Source organism: Hyaena hyaena, unplaced genomic scaffold (assembly GCF_003009895.1).
Source record: "Hyaena hyaena isolate Hyena2069 unplaced genomic scaffold, ASM300989v1 scaffold_24, whole genome shotgun sequence".
NCBI classification, from domain to species: Eukaryota; Metazoa; Chordata; class Mammalia; order Carnivora; family Hyaenidae; genus Hyaena; species Hyaena hyaena.
In genome coordinates this window covers 5,604,465-5,626,741 of record NW_024080656.1, presented here as the reverse complement: position 1 = coordinate 5,626,741, position 22,277 = coordinate 5,604,465, and the positions used below count along the sequence as shown (strand labels likewise).

The 22,277-nt window shown below is 41.3% G+C and overlaps 1 protein-coding gene across 2 annotated transcripts in view; it reads left to right on the top strand.

The window, feature by feature from the left end:
• The first annotated feature begins 502 nt into the window (after positions 1-502).
• The window catches only part of ATP8A1 (ATPase phospholipid transporting 8A1), a 232,473-nt gene continuing 210,698 nt past the window's right edge, over positions 503-22,277 (top strand). For both annotated transcript variants that reach the window (XM_039226991.1, XM_039226992.1), the window contains exon 1: positions 503-681. In XM_039226991.1, the coding sequence (XP_039082922.1) occupies positions 633-681 (49 nt within the window). In that variant the 5' untranslated portion in view covers positions 503-632. The remainder of the gene's footprint in view (positions 682-22,277) is intronic.

The following is a 22,277-nucleotide window of genomic DNA, read 5'->3' as shown; positions in this document are numbered from 1 at the left end:
AGACCCAACACCACTTTCAAGACCAAGGCCAACTCCATTGCTATTAAATGCCGGAGGGTAGTGGGAGGGGATATACGGAGATGCAGGGGCCAAAGCACACCTTCTTCTCTGCTCAAGACTTCAGAAGAGTCAGAAGCATGTTGAGGAAAGACAAGACGAGCCGAAGTTGCGAGACGGAGCGAGGGCGCCCAGGGGAGGAAGAGGAGGGTGGCAGCTGACCACCCTTGCCCCGCAGGAATGGTACGGTCCGGAGCGGGGCGGGGCGGAGGAGGTCCTGCCGGCTCTCTCCCCGCCCTTCTCCCGACTTCCTCGCCGGGCTGCCGCGGGAGCGAGTGAGCGCGCGCCCCGGCGACCCCTCCCCCGGCGCCCGCACCCGAGCTCCTCCCCTCGCCGAGCCGCCCCCTCGGCGGCTGCCGGGAGAGCTCGCCAGCTCTGCAGACGCCGCCACCTTCGTAGCTTCTTCCTGCTGCTCCGGCGTGCGAGGGCCGTCCGGCGGCGGCGTTGCCCTGGGTGGGCAGCGGGGCCCGCGCGTCCGCTGAGCACTCGGCGCCGCGCAGCCAGACCTCCCGCCCGCGCGGCGCCGTGACAGGTGCGGAGTCCCAGCTGAGGATCCACCTGCGGCGGTGGCAGCGATGCCCACCATGCGGAGGACCGTGTCGGAAATCCGCTCCCGCGCGGAGGGTGAGCGGCCGCCGCAGCGCGGGGCTGTGCGCGCAGCGCGCACGGGGGTGGCTCAGGGCCAGCTTGGGGTCGGGCCGTGTGTGTGTTAGGGAAAAGATGCCCCGTCCCCCCTTACCCTAGGTAAGTGTGGCTGTCGTGCCTGCCCTGGCAGATCCTTCTCCCAGCGCCGCCTGCAGTGCACTTGCAGACCCCTTCCCAGCTTTAGAGCCCTGAAATTGGGCATCGGCGGGATCCCCAAGGCTTGCTTTACACCGCAGCGTGACCATTCGGTTCCTGTCACCGAGCGCTCTGGTCCTGCCCACCGCCCTCCCCGCTAGCGCACGAGCCACTCTGCCTCCACTTGGCTTCTTCACCCTACTGAACATACCCCAGCCCGCCGCCCCCGGCACCCACCTTTGTGCAGCCCCCAACCCGCAGCTCCCGGAGGAGCGGGGTGATTTTCCCAGATGCAGGATCCTTTGATCCACAGCCCCTTGCCTCTTACAGCGTGAGGAGCCTTAATTGGGGTTGGGTGCTCAGCGGGTTCTGTGCATTACAGTCTCTGCAATTCTCCCTCCTGCGGTGGAGTCTCACCCAGCTTCCGTCTGCGATTTCGTTTTTGTTTTTCCTATTCCCTGATGTCCTCACTTCGGCCAGATGAGCTGACTTTTTAGCAAGGTGGAAGCGGTTTTCTTTGCTCCACCCAGGGCCAGCTGTTGAATGGCTACACCTGTCAGCAGTGAGCAACAGATGCCCAAGGGTATAGCAAGTAAGCTTTTGGAGGGCCAGACACCCTCTTCATCTTATCTGGGGAGCCCTCAGTATTCTTCCTGGCAAGTGACAGTCACTCGGTAAACATTTATTGATTTTGCTTATGGCAAAGCCAAGATGGTACATATCTCGAGTCTTGTTTTGTTTTTCTCTCCCATAAACCAATACTTGAATCCTGCAAAGGGTGGAATAACATGGTTTTGAAAGCTAGTCTATCTTGCCCTCATCACTGGTTCCCCCCTCCCCTCCCACCTCTATCCTTTAATATGAGGCAGGTGGTAAAGTGGTTTTAGAAAGATATAGCAGTTAGGAAAATAGGACTCCTCCAGGGTTTGAGATAGGCCATTTTATTGTTTTTCCTCCTCAGAGTCTTCATGTTAAAAAAAAAAAATGGGGACATTGAGTTCTAATATCTATGGTTTACTTATTACAGCATTTAGGCAATACTACATGAAACTGTTCTGAGTAGTGACCACACAAGTCGAAGCTGACCTGTCTCCTACATAGGAATTTCGTACATACTTACTGTTATTCGTACTGTAATGCAAAAGTATATAAGACAACAATTTTAGATACCAGGTGAATAAATGGTATTTTTTAAAAGTACACAGTAAAAAAAAATATTCACTCTTTTTCGTCTTCTACTTCTGAGTGAAACGAATGAATATTCTTAGTCACCACCTGAGCAAGCCATACAGGTAATGAAAATAGAGTGGTAATAATTGGGACTGTGTTTTCAAACAGCAGCAACTGATGAACCATATATTGTGGGAAATCAGAAGAAGAGAAAAGACCAGAAAACAATGCAAAACCTGTGGCATGTGACAGGATTTTATTAATACTGACATGCCACAGTATTTTTTATGTCTACGTGTATTTTTCAAAGCATTTTCTCAACACTCCTGGAGGTGAGTGAAGGTGGTCCCATCTAATAGTTGAGGAAACTGTGGCCCAGATTGAGGAACTTGCCCAAGGTCAAGTAGCTAATTCAGTGACACATTTGGACTTAGAGCTCTGGGAAAACGAGGACAGTTTTTTATTTAATCTTTGTATTCCCTGTGCATCCCAGCATCAGGGCCATAGTGAAGCTTGGTGAATGGCTCTTCCCTCACATAGTGGTTGATTTCAGTTTATCATGTGTTCAGTGGGTTGCTCAGGACTATGGTGAGGACAACATAAATAATGACTCTGTGGGCTGGAGATGTGGCTCACTGCCTGCCCTGCCCACACTTTTCTTTCCTAAGGAATATTCTCCTTTGACAGCTCCTGCTGCCTAGGCCTTGTTCTGAACTGCAACGCCTTTGGCTCGGCTGATTGGACCAGGGTAGTCTCATGACTCAAGGGCAGACAGTCCATAGGTAGCGCAGACACGTTGTAACCTTGTGGTTTGGCTCAAAAAGATTCTCTGTGGTGAGCATCTCTCCCCCCCCCCTCTCGTGGGAAGAGTTAAGCTTAGAGCCGTGGGGTGAAAATTGAAACAGAAAGGGACAGAGGTGAATAGGCTAGTGTAGGAAAGAATGGCTGGCTCAAATAGGTCATGTGAATGCTGCTGTCATGAGGAAGCAGGAACTATGGTAAACAGAAAAATAGGAGAGAGAATGGATTGGATGGAGAGAATGGGGCAGAGAGACAGATGCTGACAGGCGGTAACCCGGCCTTGGAACTCCTCCCTCCCTGAGTTTTCTAGTCCCTGTTCCCAAGCAGTGTTAGAATAAGCTCTCTTTTTTCCCTCCAAGTGATTTAAATGGGTTTCTGTTCCCTGCAGCCAGATTGGCCAGATGTAGGGCTTTCCTGTGTACAAGCTATTTACATCCCAATTATGGCTCGAGAACTTACATGAAATAAAGACTAAATAGTCCAAGAGGGGGTGTCATTAATTGAACATTGTGTTTGCTGTGGGTGACATAAATGCCATTGGAGGTCAGGACATAGAACACGAGGCCTGCTGAGTGAATGCTTCATTGAGGACTAATTTGAGATGAGTGCTTCCCAAACTTTAAGGGGCACACCAGTCGTCTAGGGACCTTGTTAGGTATAGATTCTAAGTTGGTAGGTCTGGGACGGGACTGCGGCTGTTGTGTTTCTGACAAACTCGCAAATAATGCTGGTTGGAACTGGCCTTCAGGTCTGAGTAGCAAGATTCCAAAGGATATTGCCTCCCCTTGGTGAAAGTCAACATGGCTTATTTGAGAGATCTTAAGGAAACTGTCCAGGAGCAGGGGAAACTTGGAAGGAATAGGATGTAAATATGGATAGGTAAATTACTGCTAGATTACAGGGTATTTCAATGCCAAGATGAGTCATTTGGATACAACCAAGTATTTGAAGAAAATCTTAGAGTTTGTCTAATCCATTTCTCATTCAAGCATGAGTCCAGTGTGTAATATCTAACAGGGCCAGTGAGATGCCAAATCCTCATAGGGCAATGACATCTCCAAAGAAGTAAGTGTCTTAGAAAGACGCATCTGGAATCATGTTGGATGGTTTGGAGAGAATGGCAAGATAGACTCTATCACTTAAAAAAAAAAAAAAAGTTCTAGTAATGACAGAGGCCAGGATTAGTTTCAAAGTGCAGCAGTGAGAATGGGAAGGGAGGAATCTGAGCTATTGCTGAGTAAAACATTAACTCATTCAGCAGTATCTGTTTAGCCACCGCAAGTTCTATTGCAGGTACTTGAGATTCCGTGAACAGAATAGAAAAAAGCTCTGCCCTGGAGGCGCTTACGTTTTAGTGAGGCAGGAGTCCAGGCAAACACAATGAATTAGCAAATTATAGACTTTGTAATGTAGTAAGTTCTATAGGAACTATAACAGGAAGGTAGGATGCATAAGGTTAGTGGATGGATTACAGTTTTAAATAGGTTGATTAGGCCTTCACTGAAAAGATGACATGGAGAAAGTGAAGAAAGTAACCTTGTGGAGATCCAGGGGAAGAGTGATCTAGGTAGAGGGAACAGTCATAGCACAAGCCCCCGAGATGAGAGGAGTGTTAAAGGAACAGTGTGGGGGAGAATAGTAGGAAAGGAGGTCACAAAAGTCACATCATAGGACATAGCAATATAGATAGAGCAGGAGACAAATGGATTAAAATAAAAGGAAATTCTCAAGCGGGAATTTTGAATTTTAATGTTTGTAAGATCGCTAGTATCTCATTAAAACTGCAATTTTTTGGGTTCCTCATGAAGATTTTCTTCACTAGATCTGCAGTAGGACTGAGAATCTACATTCTTAATGAACTTCCCAGGATGTTCTGGTATAAGCAAAACACATTTTGAGGACCTCTGCTTTAGTCTTGAATCTGATTGATTGGGAAAATCTATTAAAAGATAAGGAAATTGAGAGGAGCCTATACAATAAGAAGTAGTAATTGCAGGGTATTCAAAGGGATGTGTTTTGGGGCGCCTGGGTGGCTCAGTCGGTTAATCATCCGACTTCGGCTCAGGTCATGATCTCACATTCATGAGTTTGAGCCCCGCATTGGATTCTGACAGCTCAAAGCCTGGAACCTCCTTTAGATTCTGTGTCTCCTCTCTCTGTCCCTCCTCTGCTCATGCTCGCTCTCTCTTTCTCTCTCTCCAAGATAAACATAAAAAATTTAAAACAAATAAAGGGATGTGCTTTGAAGATACTTAGAATTGGAGCGTAGATGTGGGAATCTTGAGTTCAGAGGTAATAGGTAATCCCTGAGAGTAGATAAATTTTCCAAAAAGCAAAACAGGATAAAACAGAAGACTAAGAATTCTGAATTTCTTCATTTTTACCCCAGCTAAATCAGATGAGTCTCTGAATACAACGAATACAACATTAGGAATGTTAGAATCAGGGACTGAAATTATGGTGGTTTGTACAAAATTTTCTCACTCTTGTAAAACCAGAGTGGAGGTAGGCAGTCTAGGTCAGCGATGCTTGATGCATAAATTGGAAGGGACATTGTCTCCTTATACCTTTCTGCTTCACCATCTTCCATAAAGTCATAACATGGTTGCTGGGGTTCCAGCCATCATGGAAAACTCCAGGCAGGAAAACACAGAAAGATGAAAGACCAAAGGGTTTTCCTGAAAGTACCACACAAAGACTCATGTTTGTTTTACTTTGGCTTTCATCTGCAAGGGAAGCTGGGAAATGGAATTTTCTAGTGAGGCGCATTACTCAGTGTTTTATCACTAGAGGAAAAAGGAAGAATGGCTATTGGGTAGGCAGCTAACAGGCACAGACACCATCAGGTGTTGAAATTGGCAAAGGTTCTTGCTTGAAGGGAAGGAATGTTCTAGAGCTCATAATTTATAAAATAAGTGTCAAATTGTTCAAAACTAAGGAAATGTACACATACACATACTTGTCTAATATTTTGCGTTTTCTTCTGCTGAATATTAGGCTAAAATGTAAGACATTTATTTGGTTATATAAAATACATGCTAAGTGATAAATTTAGTTGTAAAACAACTAGCCTTATTTTCCTAAAATAGTCTGTATAAATGGCAACTTTAAAATGTTTGTAATTTTATAGAATATTATGTTTTATTTACTTAAAAGATAGACAAAGGAGCATTCAAGTGGTTTCTGTAAGAATTGTTAAAGGGAAATTTAGGGGAGGATTCATTTGTCCAAGTGAAAGATGACTAAGATTACTTGTTCCTTTAACAAGCATGTATTATGCACCTGCTGTGTGCCAGTCACTTGGGTGATGAGACAGAAAGGTGTGGTGAAATAATGAGATCTCAAAGGAACCTGGAGATGGGTCAAAGATTTATAACTGATATGGCATTGTGAGAGAGAGGGTGTGTGAGTATAGTGATACTTCACATAATCAATATTTGAGAATCCCCAATACATTTCATTTTGCTTGGTGCAATTCTAGAGATATTAAGTATGGCAGAACTAAATTTTTTAAGGTCTTCTAAAATATAGCATATCATTCACATTTTCATATCATTTCAAAAACAGTGAGAATTGAATCATCTGCTTACTTTACATCCATAGGAAAGTTTGCATGATCAGAGTATAGTTTTGAGGTTGGGTTTCTCTAGTATGGATTTCTATTCACATAGTTTCACTAGAATGTAAATTCTGTAAAGGCAACAATCTCATCCTTGACTACCAGCTGAAGCCCGCACGTTTCAAAGCTATTATTCTCTGGATTTTAAGTTCCCTAAACTAAATGCAGGGATTTTTGTCTATTTTGTTTACCGATACATGGCTCCCACTGAGGACATTACCTGGAATGTAATAGAAGCTCAGATATTGTTGAATGAATAAACGAATCTTATGACTTAGAGGTAAGGTGATCTAGAGATGCCTTACAACCAGACCTATCTGACACCCTCCTCCTGCGAGAGCAATTTAAAAACAAACAGTGTGAACAGTGTGATCTGTTTACTGATGTGCATTGCACTTAGACAGCGGCCCGCCATATTTGTCAGATGAATGGACAACTCAACTTTGTAACGGAAAAGCTCAGCATTGTTCTCTGGATCATAGAAGTTTCACACTTACTCATTGGGAAAAAATGCACACTGCAAAAGGTGTCAGAGAGACAGTAAAAATCACCCCAAACTATGCCTTCCAAATGTAACTACTATTAACATTTTAGCATATATACTTCGCAACTACTTTCTGGTGGAAAACACTGACAGTTTATATCCTCTGCCTAGAGCTGAGCCTAGAATTTAGTAGGGGCTCAATACTATTTGCTGAATACATAGATCATTAATTTTATGAAAGCTTAGCTTTCTTATATTCGTATATAATTCAGGGATCTTCTGTGGCATTTAGGTCATTTCAGGTTTTTAAAAAAGATTATTGAATAAGACATATTTGTACACTTTTCTGATTATTTCTTTGTAAAAAAGCCCTAGAAAAGGGATTTCTGGATCAAAAGTATGTTATCTTTTAAATGGCTGTTGATGCGTATTTCAAAATTGCTGGAAAGATTGTACCAATTTATGCATCCGCTGAAAGTGAACAAGAGCGCCTATTTCTCTATCCCTTCTCCAACATTATATTGCCACCTTTCTCATCCTTTTGAACATACAATGCATGAAATGAATCTCTAAGTTTACATTGCTTTCAGTCATTAGGTTGAATATATTTTGGTAAGTATAATGATTCTTTTTAATTTCTTCTGAATTGTTTGTTCATGTTCCTTTATGAAATTTATTTTGTATTGAAACTTAAGAGCTTCTCATATGCTAAAGATAGTAACTTTTCACTGTTTATGCTTTATCTGTTAACTTCTTTTTAGTGTTTTGTAGTGTGTATGTTAATTTTCAGAGGCATTTTTTAAATTAAAGAATTTATTGTGGTTGGCACACAATGAATGTTACATTAGTTTTAGTGTATAATATAGTGATTCAACTTCTGCATGCATTATGCTCTGCTCCCTGCAAGTGTAGCCACCTTCTGTCACCTCACAGTACTGTTACCATACAATTGACTTTAATCCCTATGCTGTACCTTTTGTTCCCATGATTTATTCATTCCATATCTGGAAGCCGGTACCTCCCACTCCCCTTCACCCATTTTGTCCATCCTTCCTACCCCCCCTTCCCTCTGACAGCCATTGGTTTGTTTTCTGTATCTGTGGATCTGTTTCTCTTTTTGGTTTCTTTGTTCATGTCTTTTATTTATGAAATTCCACATATAAGTGAAATCATGTAATTTGTCTTCCTCTGACTTTTTAAATTTAGCACAGTAACCTGTAGCTCCATCCTACAGAGATGCGTTGTCTCAAATAGCAAGATTTCATTCTTATTTATGGCTGAGTAATATTCTATTTCGTGTGTGTGTGTGTGTGTGTGTGTGTCCATCTGTTGGTGGATTCTTGGGTTGCTTCCATATCTTGGCTATTGTAAATAGTGCTTCAGTAAACATAGGGGTGCATACATCTTTTCAAATTAGTGTTTTCATTTTTTTTGGGGGGTAAATACCCAGTGGTAGTATTACTGGATCACATAGTATTTATATTTTCAATTTTTTGCACAGTCTCCTTATTGTTTTCCCTAGCGGCTATACCAGTTTACATTCTCCTTAACAGTAAATGAGGGTTCCTTTTTCTTCATGTTCTTGCCAACACTTATTTCTTGTCTTTTCAATAACAGCTATTCTGGCAGGTATAAGGTGATATCTTACTGTGGTTTTGATTTGCATTTCCCTGATCGTTAGCTACTCTCATGTGTCTCTTGGCCTTCTGTACATCTTCTTTGGAAAAATGTGTCTTCAGTTCATCTGCCCATTTTTAATCAGATTATTTGTCTTCTTGATAGTAAGTTGTATAACTTCTTATATGTTGGATATTAACCCCAGATCAGATATATTATTTGCAAATATCTTCTCCCATTCACTAGATTTCATTTTGTTGATGGTTTCCTTATTGTGCAAAAGTTAGTTTGTTTTTGGTGTTTCTTTTTGCTTTTGGTTCTCTTGCCTCAGAAGACATATCAAGAAACATGTTGCTAAGGCTAATGTCCAGGAGATTATTGCCTACTTTTTTTTTTAAGTTCATTTATTTTGAGAGAGCGAGCGAGCAAGGATGTACAGGCACATGCAAGTTGGGGAGGGGCAGAGAGACGGGGAGAGACAGAATCACAAGGAGGCTCTGTGTTCAATCTCTCAAACCATGAGATCATGACCTGAGCTGAAATCAAGAGTTGGATGCTTTACCAGCTGAGCCATCTAGGTGCCCCATGCTTATTTTTTCTTTAAGGAGTTTTATTGTTTCATATCTTACATATCTCATGTCTTTGATCCATTTTGAGTTTATTTTGGTGCATGATGTAAGCAAGTGGTCTAGTTTCATTATTTTGCATGTAGCTTTCTGGTTCTCCTAACACTATTAAAGAGACTGTCTTTTCCCCATTGTGTGTTCTGGCTTCCTTTGTTGTAGATTAAAAAAAATTTTTTTTTAATGTTTATTCACTTTTGAGAGAGACAGAGAGACAGAGCATAAGCAAGCAAGGGGCAGAGAGAGAAGGAGACACAGAATCTGAAGCAGGCTTCAGGCTCCTAGCTGTCAGCACAGAGCCTGATCTGATGCAGGGCTCCAACCCAAGAACCAAGAGATCATGAACTGAGCTGAAGTTAGATGATTCACTGACTGAGCCACCCAGGTACCCCTATTTACTTATTTTTAGGACAGAGAGAGAGCACAAGCAGGGTAGGGTCATAAAAAGAGGGGGAGACAGAATCGGACACAGGCTCCAGGCTCTGAGCTGTCAGCACAGAACCTGTCACAGGGCTGCAACCCAGGAACCGTGAGATCATGACCTGAGCTGAAGTCAGATGCTTAACTGACTGAGCCACCCAGCCGCCCCTCCTTTGCTTTAGATTAATTGACCATATAAGTATGTGCTTATTTCTGGGCTCTCTGTCCTGTTCCATTGATGTATATATTTTTGTGCCAATGTCATACTGTTTTGATTACTATAGCTTTGTAGTATGGCTAGAAATCTAGGATTGTGATATCTCCTGCTTTGTTCTTCTTTCTCAAGATTACTGTGACTATTCAGGGTCCTTTGTGGATTCTTTGTTTCAGTTCTGTTTAAAATGCTGTTGGTTTTTGATAGGCATTGCATAGAATCTGTAGATTGCTTTGGGTGGTATGGACATTTTTACAATATTCTTCAATTTATGAGCACAGTATATCTTTCCATTTGTGTCATCTTCAGTTTCTTCCATCAATGTTTTAGTTTTCAGAATACAAGTCTTTTACTTCCTTGGTCTCTAGGTATTTTGGTGGGGGGAGGCTATAATCTTAAGTAGAATTGTTTTCTTAATTTTCCTTTCTGCTGTTTCATTAGTATATAGAAACACAACAGATATCTGTTTATTTTGTAACCTATAATGTTACTGACTTTATTTATTCTAATTTCTTGGTGAAGTCCTTAGGGATTTATATATATTTGTGTATATGTATACATGTATATGTGTGTATATGTATATATATATGTATATGTGTGTGTATATATATATATATAATCTTGTAAATTACAAATAGTTTTACTTCTGTCCTTAGCAGTTTGGATGCCTTCTATTTCTTGTCTGATTGCTGTGGCTAGGACTTCCAGTATTATAATAAGTGAATGTGACAAGAGTTGACATACTTGTCTTATTCCTGATATCAGAGGAAAGGCCTTCAGATATTCCCCATGGTGTATGATGTTAGCTGTGGGTTTGTCATATATGACCTTTATTATGTTGAGATATGTTCCTTCTAAACCCACTTTAAGAGTTTTATCATCCATAGATACTGAATTTTTTCAAATGCTTTTTCTGCATCCATTGAGATGACCATATGGGTGTTTTCCTTCATTTTGTTAATATGGTGCATCATTTTTTTTAAAACTATGTTTGTTTATATTTTAGAGAGAGTGAGTGAATGTGTGAGCCAGGGAGAGGCAGAGAGGAAGAGATGGAGACCAAATCTGGAGCAGGCTCCAGGTTCCAGGCTCTGAGCTGTCAGCACAGAGCCCCAACACAGGAGTCGAATTCAAGAGTCATGAGATTATGACCTGAGCCAAAGTCAGACACTCAACCAGCTGAGCCATCTAGATGCCCCAAATGTGATGCATCATTTTGATTGATTTTTAGATATTGAACCATTCTCGCATCCTGGGATAAATATCAGTTGACCATGGTAAATGATTCTTCTAATGTAGTGTTGAATGTTGAATGTGGTTTGCCAATATTTTGTTGAGGATGTTTGCATATATGTTTATCAGGAATATTGGCCTTCGGTTGTCATGTTTCGTAGTGTGTTGTCCAGTTTGCGTGTAAAGATAAAACTAGGCTCATGGAATGAGTCTGGAAGGTGGTGGGACAATTGGTGCTGAAGTGGGTGTGGGTTAGAGGGTCCCGCAGTGCTCCCGGTGGCTGGTTGCCAAGTGAGGATCTGTAGCTGGAGCTGTGCAGGCCTGGAGTGTTGTGGGATGCTTTGCCCTTGTGTGCCCTTGGCAAGATGGCTGTAGCTATGGTAGGTACCATCCAGGGGTGTCCCAGCATGTACTGCTCTGGGACCCACTTTGGTGGGATGGCTGGGGCTGGCGTCAGCTAGGGGTCCAGGCTTGCTGAGGCAGCAGGCCAGCCAGGGTGCCCAGACACTGCTCCCATCTGCTCTGTCAACAAACAGTGGCACGAACAATGGCACTCATCAACCCCTCTAACTCTGGAGAGTATTCCATGCTTCCCTTGTGCTTTAGCACATTTCTGGACAACTTCCTTTATGTCCTATTTGCTCTGTCCAACTGTGGCTGGACAGGATTAGGGGCCCATGCTCACTGAGGCAGCAGGCCAGCCAGGGTGTCCACGCCTCCATCTTGTCTGCACTATCCATGTGGAATGGTAATGTAAACAGGGCTGGTTGTCGGCCCCACTGACTTGGGGACTTCCAGCCGGGCCCCCAGTGCTTGGTGGATATAGTTCTTTTAAACTGAAGCTTTTTTTCTGTGCCCCACGACAGCTGAGTCTGCTTACAGTCCCTCAGTATTGCAGTTCACTGTGTTGGAGTGGTCCACTGTGCCACTTGTTACCATGGCTCTGTCTCCCTCTATGTGGTCTCTCTAACTTTTGTCATATGGAAGCTGTTCAGTCATCCATCAGTTCTTCAAGAGGAACTGCTGCATGTGTAGGTACAGATTCAGTGTGTCCAGGGAGGAGGGAGTTCAGGGCCTTCCTACATTGCCATCTTGGACCCTTCCCTAGATCCCAATTAATTTTTATGATGTATCATCTTTCAGTTTTGTCATTAAAATTTCTGGTTTAATGTCCTATTTCTCATTTCAAGGTATAGATAATTTTTCACTTACATTTTTCTTCTAGTATTTTTACATTTCAATTTAAACAGCTGTAGGCGCCATCCATTTCTGTGAGGTTTATTTTGTTGTGAAATGTGAGGTAGGGATCTAAATTATTTTTTCTCAAATTATAATCTCCCTGAGATAATAATCATGTATTTAATACTACATTCTTCCCATATTGCTTTGAGGTGTTTCTTTCATATACTAAATTGACATATATAGTTGAGTCATTTCTGGAAGCATTCTCTCCCCCTTTCCCTGCCCTCCCCTCTCTGTTTTGGTCTCTTTTGAACCCTACTATCAAATTCCATTACTGCAATTACTGCAATTAAAAACTATCCTCATAGCTATCCTACTCTCACTGCTCTTTTATCTAATTTTTTTCTGTTTATTTTTCATGTTTATTTCTCCACTTGACCCAGTGAATGCATCATTTAATCAAGATTAAAAATGTTTTGAGAGGGGTCCCTGGGTGGCTCAGTTGGTTAAGTGTCCGACTTCAGCTTAGATTATGATCTCACACTTCGTGACTTTGAGCCCTGCGTCAAGCCCTGTGCTGACAGCTCAGAATCTGGAGCCTGCATCAGATTCTTTGTCTCCCTCTGTCTCTGCCCCTCCCCTGACCCCACTCTGTGTATTTCTCTCTTTGACTAACTATACTGAGAGAATTGATGTCTCTCATCTGTTGGGTCATTGAAGCTTAGTTTCTTTTCTCCATTTATTGGTATTTCATGTGCTGGGGGAGGTTTCTTCAAATAAATCCTGTCTTTTTTTTTTTTTAATTTTTAATGTTTTATTTACTTCTGAGAGAGAGAGAGAGCGAGACAGCATGAGCAGGGGGGCGGTCAGAGAGAGGGAGACACAGAATCCGAAGCAGGCTCCAGGCTCTGAGCTGTCAGCACAGAGCCCAACGCGGGGCTCTAACCCACAAACCATGAGATCGTGACCTGAGCTGAAGTCAGACAGTTAACCAACTGAGCCACCCAGGTGCCCTAAATCCTGTCTACTTTAATAATTTGTTCATAGATGATTTATATTTTATTTTATTGTCAATAGAATCCTTTCTAAATTATATCTTCTTGTTTGACTGTTAGCACACATGAGGTATTTGATTTTTAACACTGACCATAAGTCTGAGTTCTTTCTTTTTGAGTAGTTTTTCAGGTAGTTTTCATCTTTAGATGTTTTAAAATAGTGTGTCATGAAACAAAATATTTTTAAATGAGTTTTTCAATTAATTATACTTGACCAGGTATATTTTGGTTACACTCTTTTTTTCAGCAAGATTGGTTCATTTTCATTTGCTGAAATCTTGTAGACTCTGGTTCCAACAAACAGCTTTTAAGGTTTCATATAAGAGCCCTTACAAAGTAGCAGAGATATTGCTCTTCTGCTAAGAGTACAGGTCAGAATTTAGACCAACCGAGATTTAACTAATGATTCCATGGAATCTTGTTTATATCAAATTGGCATTCATATCTCAGATCAACACTAAGAGAATGTGAGCTACAAATGCTAGACACATGTAGTTTTAAATAATCTAGTAGCCATAGTTTAAAAATGAAAAGAAATAGGTGAAATTAATTTTAATAATATATTTCCTTTACCTAATATATCCAAAATACTATTTCACTGTATTATTGATATAAAAATTAATAATGAGACACTTTACATTCATATTTTGTATTATGTTTCTAGCTGCTGCGTATTTCTTATTTATAGCACATCTCAATTTGGACTAGTCTCATGTTGTCAGTTGCCACACGTGGCTAGTGGTTGCCGTTCTGGGCAGCACAGTTTCGAAACTATACCTCTACTGTGTATTTACGTGTTAGGATTTACTAGCATTCTTCACAGTGGAAATCATGGCTCAAAGTAAGCATATTAAAAATATATGTGTGGCTGTGCCTCTCAGTTTCCTTTCTTAACAGCAGAAGGCTGTCAAAAATACTCTCATAAAACCTTGTTTGTACTTAAATGATACTGCTTTCGACATGGCCCTTGTGGCAATTTAGAGGTTTTATGTAAGCACATCATGGCATCTTTTGGAGCTATTGTTTTTTGTTTTTCTTTTTTTTAATTCTCTTTTTAAATAGCTTTGATGAGCAAAAGCCGTTCCACTCTGCCTTCCTATTGTTTTCCACGTAAATGTTAACACATAATGTGTATACATAAATAGTAACTTTGAGTAGTATGCTTTTATATACAACATTGTCATCACTTTTGTTAATCTAAGGGGACTGTAGAGTACTTGGCTTCCCAGTCATTTACACAGCCAACTGGGCAAAGGGAAATATCAATTTTAAGTTGAGCTTCTGTTCATTATTTTGTGTGAGCTGTCTTTGAAGATTAGTGGTCTTTTTTTAATTTTAAAAAAATTTTAAATGTTTTTGAAAGAGAGAGACAGAACACAAGTGGGGAGTAGAGGAGGGGAGACAGAGAGGGAGAGAGACACAGAATCCAAGGCAGGCTCCAGGCTTTGAGCTCTCAGCACAGAGCCCAGTGCGGAGCTTGAACTCATGAACTGTGAGATTATGACCTGAGCTGGAGTCTCGGAGGCTTAACCAACTGAGCAACACCCAGGTGCCCTGAAGATGACTGATCTTGATCTATCTGCGGTTGTACTTAATGGGATCCAATTAGTCAGGTGACAGTTTAGGCAGAGGCTATTACTAAGAAGGCCAAAGTTAGCCTCTGTTCTGGACCAGGAAGCCACTTTAGTGGCCCAGACCTATTTAGAATCCAAGATTGGCTTTCATGAGGGAAACAGGCAAACAGTGGTATACAAGGGTGAATCTGACACAGTCTAGAATAGCTTCTGTAATTGGCTTGGGTCCCATTGCTTACTTCAGGTCCTAAAAGAAATCCAGCTTGGTGTAAAAGAAGTTCCCTTCCAGCATCTGCATCCCAACTTTTTCCCTTATCTCTCCCTCACCTTTGTGTAGACTTAGCCCTGCCCTAGCCCAGCAAACCTTAGAGATAAGAGACATTTAAGGAGCTCTGAATTAGCATTCTAAGGATGTGGCATGAATCACCTTGTCACCATTTCCTTGACCTTGGTGCCTATCACAGCAGCTCAGAGCTCCTAAAGTGGGGCCCTGCCTTCCTTACTCTGGGAGAAGAGACCCTCCTCTCTCACCACAGATTGACTAACACTGTACTTGTGAGCAATTCTGATGTGAAACCAGGCCTGCCAAGAGTTCTGAATATCATGTGCTTTCACTTTCCCCACCCATTGCTCCATGTTGGAGCCTTTTGATTCTGGGTGCATCTGTTGTCCACAACCATTTTTCCTGTATCCCTCCCTTGCTCTGTCACTATATTGTTATCCTAATGGCTGTGACAAGTTGACCCTTTCTAGTTCCCGTCCATCTAGTCTTACTTTTGTGTTTTTGGAGTTTTTTGGGGTTTTTTTTTTTTGGCCAGGCCATGTCCTGACAACAATAAATAAATAAATAAAACAAGATCTCTGTGTATAGATTTTACCCCAATTTGATGTGGTGTTCTATACCTTAAGCTTAAGTTGGGTTCATTCCACCATGAATGCCAGAATGATTGTGATAAATGTTCTCAGGTGGACTTAACTTCTATAACTTTATTTTCACAGTTATGAATAATGGTTAGAGAAGTGACATGAAGAAGAATGATTCTGTCTGCCATTTTAATGTAAAGTGTGTTCAGTGTGATCAGGCAGGGGGAGGCTTGTGTCCTGTGAATTGTTTTATAGCCATGTTGTGTGTACCTCAGTGGTGCTCAACCTGGGTTGCACAGTAAATCAGATTGGAAGCTTCTAAATAATACCGATACCTAGACACACCACAGACCAGTGGAATCAGTCTGGTCCATTGGGCATATGAACCAAGCATATTTTCTCTCCCAGGTAGTTCTGAAGTGCAACAATGTTGGAAAACACTGGTATAGTGAATTTGCTTCCTTGTAGAGAGGAGGAGGAATAGATTGTATAAAGCCATGTAGGCTCTCAGCCATAAATCAAGTGCATGTAGTTATTTTGGTAAAATTTTTTGTCTATTGCCCAGTTACCGAGTGGATCAAATTATCCCCCCTTGCTGATCCTTCTCAGAAATGGTAACATTTATAGGATGATGCTGGATTATTGGATTTTGAAGACTTTCATTAAAATTCTAAACACTTAATTTGTATAACCAAATGAAGAATAAAAACATTTAGTTTATTTTTACCTGGTGTTATATCTACTCTGGGACTGTGATGAATTAGAGTCTTTCTGTAGTGTCATTACTAGTTTTTTGCTACCCTACTTACTGTTAGCATATGATAGTTAATTTCTTTATTCAGCCCATATTTATAGCCTACATATGTAATCATCTGCACCTAGAATAAATACCTTAATGCTTTGCTAAGGCTCTGAAACTTCTAGGGCAACTTTATGTTAAAGAGCTTAGTTTCTTCTGTTTGTAATTAATTTTTTCTTTTTTTAAAGTTTTTATTTAAATTCCAATTTACATACAGGGTAATATTAGTTTCAGGTGTATAATATAGTGGTTCAGAACTTCCTTACAATACCTGGTGTTCATTACAAGTGCATCCTTAATCTCCATCATGTATTTCACCCATTCCCTACCCACCTCCCCTCTGGTAACCATCAGTTCTCTGTAGTTAAGTGTTTGCTTTTTGTTTTGCCTCTCTCTCTCTTTTTCCCCTTGCTTGTTTGTTTTGTTTCTTAAATTCCACATGAGTGAAATTTTGTTTAGCATAACACTCTCTAACTAGCCACATCTTTGCAAATGGCAAGATTTCATTTTTTGTGGCTGTGTAATATTCCCTTGTGTGTGTGGACGCATATCTTCTTCTTTATGCATTCATCAGTTGATGGACACTTGTGCTGTTTCCACAATTTGGCTACAGTAGATAATGCTGCGATAGACATCAAGATTCATGTATCCCTTTGAATTAGTATTTTTGTATTCTTTGATTTATCTCACAAGAATGTTAAGTCTTTTCCCAGTTAATGTACAGAAAATGAAAACTGCCCACAGATCCTAATTTACCTACTTTCTCTGGTTGCTGAGATGAAACTCACTTTTGAGACACTTAATTTAGCCAATGGGTTTCTCTGTGGCCACATGTATGTGTGTTGGGTGTCTAGCTTCAGGATGAGATTATTTCAAACTGAGATTTAGAAAACAAGGTCCACAGTACCTTAGAGCCAGTGCATCGTGTCTGATTGTTATGTGACTGTTTTTTATTTTATTGTTCTCTTCTATCCTCATTGTTTTGGCATTTAGACTTGATTTTTTTTTAAGGTGATAATGTGACTTGTACTACACAGATGGAAATCTTTTTTAAAAGCCAGATTTTGACTAAGGAAGGGAGGGAAAGTTCTTAGTGTTTGGCTCAATTTAACCCCAGATGGCTACTTTTTCTTGTCTTTTTGTTTAAAGTTCAGTGAAAGAATCATTACACGGGTTGGCTTTTTGTTGACTTCTTAGTGAATATAATTAGGAAAGAAGGAAAAAAAAAAACTCTCTTAATTTTCCCAAGTGCCAAGTTAAATCTTCCTTGATCTTATTAAGTGGCTTTCCCTGTGGAATTTATCCTTATGGTTGGTGAACTAGTCCCTTATGTTTTAATTTTAACTGAGTCTGAATACCAAGATTTCACTCTGTATAATAGTTTTCTTTATGAAATATCAGACATTTTTCCATACATTCAGCTGGAAGTGTCCTTTTTAAAAAATTATGTTAACTCAAACTAGAATCAGCATCTTTACTGTTTATACTTCGTGTGTTTTTAGTCTGTTTATTATCAGACTATTTAACATGGTAGCCACTTCAAAATGGAGCACATTTGTTTTCAGTGGCACAACAGAACCTGAGACTATAACCTTCTGAGTGCTGTCACCACACTCCTCAGCATCTAACGCTATTGCCTTAGGATAGTTGACTTAAGAGAAAATGAAATGAAGCGATTTGGGCCCCCAGTAGGCCTGGAGTGCTAACTGACTTCTGGCTCTTCCAGGGTGTGTGGCCTTGGGCAAGTCACATAACCTGAGACTCCATTTTTCCTTTGACAGAATGGTCATAATACCTACCAGTAAATCATCTGCCTGTTGTGTAGAGAGTAGACTGGCTGCACAGTGGAACCTCTGAAGGAGCTTGAAGCACACTGACCACACAGAGATTTTGATTTCACCTTGGGGAGAGGAGATAAAACAAGGAGCAGTGATGGTGACTTCGACTACTAGGCATCAGTGCAGGTGACAAGAAGTGGTCAGATTGAGCACGTGGTCTGAAGGCAGATCTAACAGATTCATTGATGGGTAGGATGTGGTGCATTAAAGAAAAAGAGGAATCAAGGATTAATAAAATTTGGGCCCTGAGACCAAAATTATGTCACCATTTACTGAGATAGAAAACACCATAAAGGACTGAAAGTACCCTTGCATCTTAGAAAAGAGTGAGAAGCTCCACATGTGCCTAATATGTATGTATGTGTGCATTTTTTTTTTGTTTTCTTAGAATATCACATTCTAAAATCAGTATTTCCGTCTTCTACATCCTTCACCTTCTTTAAATATTCTTTAGAATCTCAGTAAATATAACTATCAGTGTCTTATCTTCACTCCATAATCAGAGTCATTGAGAACTTTCTTTCATGTCCTCATCATATTCTTCTGGTTCTTGAGGTGTTCCAAGCTGCAGGGACATCATCCTTCAGAGTGGAGAAATTAAATGAAGGCACTTGCTATAAGATAGGTACTAAGCAAATGTTACTTGAATCTGTGTCTGGTTTTGATTGGGATAAGATCAAGCTGTTCAGATTTGGGAAGCTGAGGTTTTTAATGTGCTGGAATGGTCTTAAAATCTCAGTGAGTTTTCTCCCCTTTGCTCAACAATGGCCAAGCTCTCCCGGCCGATCTACAGGGCTGATTCTGTGATTCTAATTAGTGGTGGTAGCCTGTGGAAGCACAAGCATTGAACTACGAGGCTCTCTCTGCAGTGGGTGATTTTTATTTAGGGCATTAGAAGGTTCTTGAAGCATCTGTTCAATCCATCCTTGCATCATTCTTGTTCCACCTGCGAATTGGGTAGGGCTGATGGGAGTCTTACACATGAGTAGGCGTCATTGCTTTAATGTCACTGAGCACAGTGCTGGGCCTTCCCAGTCTTTACAGCCCACCAGCTGTCATTCACACATCCTGATGTAATCTGTGCTGTGGAGGTTTCTGTCTTGTTCTTTAGCCACATCCTGAGGTTCTAAAGGAAACCAACCCTAACTTACTTGCTTTTGTGAAGGTGACTCCTAGATCTTTGAGCCTATCTTGTCTAACCGGTCTTGGTGGGTTCTTTAATACTAACCACAATGCTTCTAGCAGACCTGCCATCCCGGAGCCACACCTGTTCTTAAGGTCATGTTGGGATTTGGTGGAGTTCTCTGGTGTTCCTTTATGGATTTCCCAGTTTTCTAGACTTGTTTAGTGGACTTGTTGGATGTTTTACATGCCAGATTGTGACACTGCTCGTCTTAAATAGGCAGATGAGGGTGTCACCCCTTTCCTCATCCTGGGAAGTGTCCTATAAAGTAAAATGCTGTTCTGGCTTGTGGGCAGTTTATGTTGCTGCGTGTACTACACTGACTTCTCTGCCAGAGTTGTAATTAGCAGGTAGGCTTTAGGCTCCTCGCAGGGTGTTTTTTGATGCTTGAGATTGTTAAAAAATAAAGGAGAAGTATTATTTCTCTCTTGCAAAGTCACACTGGAGGTAAGAAGCAGGTGCCTATCAAACTCCGCTGACTCATCCTGAGAATAATATAGCAGCAAAATGATGTCATTTGACTATTTCTGCTGCTTCTAATAAAATGAGAACTAGTCTTTTGGAACCAATTGTGTGTCTCCCTGTTTTTGCATTATAAAATGCATAAATGTCTCTAAAAATGAAAGTTGTAATAATTCAGATAATTCTCATGATTGTTCATTTGTATTTTTCTCCCAGTATGCTTTCGGAACTGGCTCATTCAGAACTATAATTCAGTTATATCTTCCTAGGAATGCTTTGCTACTGAAGAGGTTGACCAGTCTGCAAGGATTTTTATCAATTCATTAGAGCTTTTCTCCATGTATAAAAAGTGATTAAAACTTGGTCACATATTGGCACTGTATTTGTGGTTCTCTGATGACATCAGAATTTTATTTAAAAAAAAAAATCTTTTTAAAAACGTAGCCTTGTGGAATTGTAGAATTGGAGGGAACTTAGAAATTATACAGTGTAACATGGTGCCTGACAGCCTGCCTAGCAATTGGTTACCCAGTTTCTGCCTGAGTACCTCTCAGTGATGAAAAGCGTGTCCCTGAAAGCTAGTCCATCCCATTCTCAGTCAAGTCTAATTCTTAGCAAGTGCTTTCTTGCTAAGAAATGTCCCCCATATCATATTTGCACCGTTTTGTTTTGTTTGGGGCTTTAGTATAAAACCTTCGTTTTACCCAAACTCCCAAAACCCTCTCCAATTCTGATTCTTTAATGTCATCCGCACATTTATTAGTAGTGCCATGTATGTCCTTATCTCGTCGTTGGAATCCAGGCGGTCTGACTCGTACTCCTCTTGAAATTTTGTATTTATTTTAACTGTCCAAGGGATCCTTCTGTGTCACAGCGTAGATTCATGGGACTCCGTCTTTGGGGTCACTCACTCTGGACAGTATTGTCCTGTTTTTTTCCCCCTCTGTAATGTACTTCATTTTCAAAGATACTTTGTACCTTTGGCATGCATGTGGCTTCAGGGTACTATGACCCCTTCTAGCTCACACTCTGTGATGGTCCCTGCTCAGTGCTGGGTCTGCCTGCCTATGTCTCTGGACCACAAGTCTGTATTCCCAGAAGAGGATCTGGTTAGCCCAGCTGGTCAGGTGCCCCACGTTAACCCTGACACCCCAGGCCAGGGTAGTAAGTCAGGAGAGGAGTAGAGAGGCAGGAACCAGGGGTATCTCAGGGTAAGCTCCTTCAGAAGGGCTTTGTGACTGTCTGAGGATGTTGGTCAACTAGTTGAGAATCTACATTGTTACATGATCATGGAACCTCTGTGTCTCAGTTTAAAAGAATCGGGCCTAGCTGAAAGCCTTGTTGAAATATATATGCTAAATCCTCCATTTTTAAAAAGGAAAAAGTATGGAAGCTTGCTGGTCCCTGATGGTCTCCTCCTTCCTTTAACTTTTTTTTAACGTTTTGTTTATTTCTGAGAGCATGAGAAGGGGAGGGTCAGAGAGAGAGGGAGACACAGAATCCAAAGCTGGCTCTATGCTCTGAGCTAGCTGTCAGCACAGAGCCTGATGCGGGGCTCGAACCCACAAACCATGAGATCATGACCTGAGCCAAAGTCAGACACTTAACCGGCTGAGCCACCCAGGGGCCCCAACACCATGTTTTTTTTAAGATTATTTATTTTATTTTTGAGAGTGAGAGAGGACATGAGCAGGGGAGGGGCAGAGAGAGAGAGAGGTAGAGAGAGAATCCCAAGCAGGGATCCTCCACACTGTCAGTGGAGAGCCCAACATGGGGCTCAAACTCACAAACCATGACATAGACCATGACCTGAGCTGAAATGAGGAATCAGATGCTTAACTGACTGAGCCACCCAGGCCCCCTGAGAAATACTGTTCTCAGAACAGTGAGGTCCTATTCAATGTTAACTGAATTCTCAATGCTAAAGAGAAATGCTGTTTTTAGCCCTTGAGTTATTTTCAGATTTTTTACCATATCCTTTAGAAATTGTAGTTCCCATTATATAAGTCTATGAATTCTGAAAGCACCTCTGTAGACTATGTTCATAAACAGTTTCTAATGTACAGGATTCCTCCCTCCCCCCTGTTTAGAGCACTGGGACAGCTCTTTCTTACCTTCAAGTTCTGGAACCTTTCTCATTTACCATGGTTCTTCTGTGATGAGTGACAATTCACTTAATCATTCTGCAGGTTCTCATAGTTCTGAAGGTGTGTGTATGTGTGTGTGTAGATATAGACCTAGATATGGTGTCAGATAAGAGTTCATTTAGAGCAGCTAGGTGTGGGCTTTTCTTTTTTAGCAA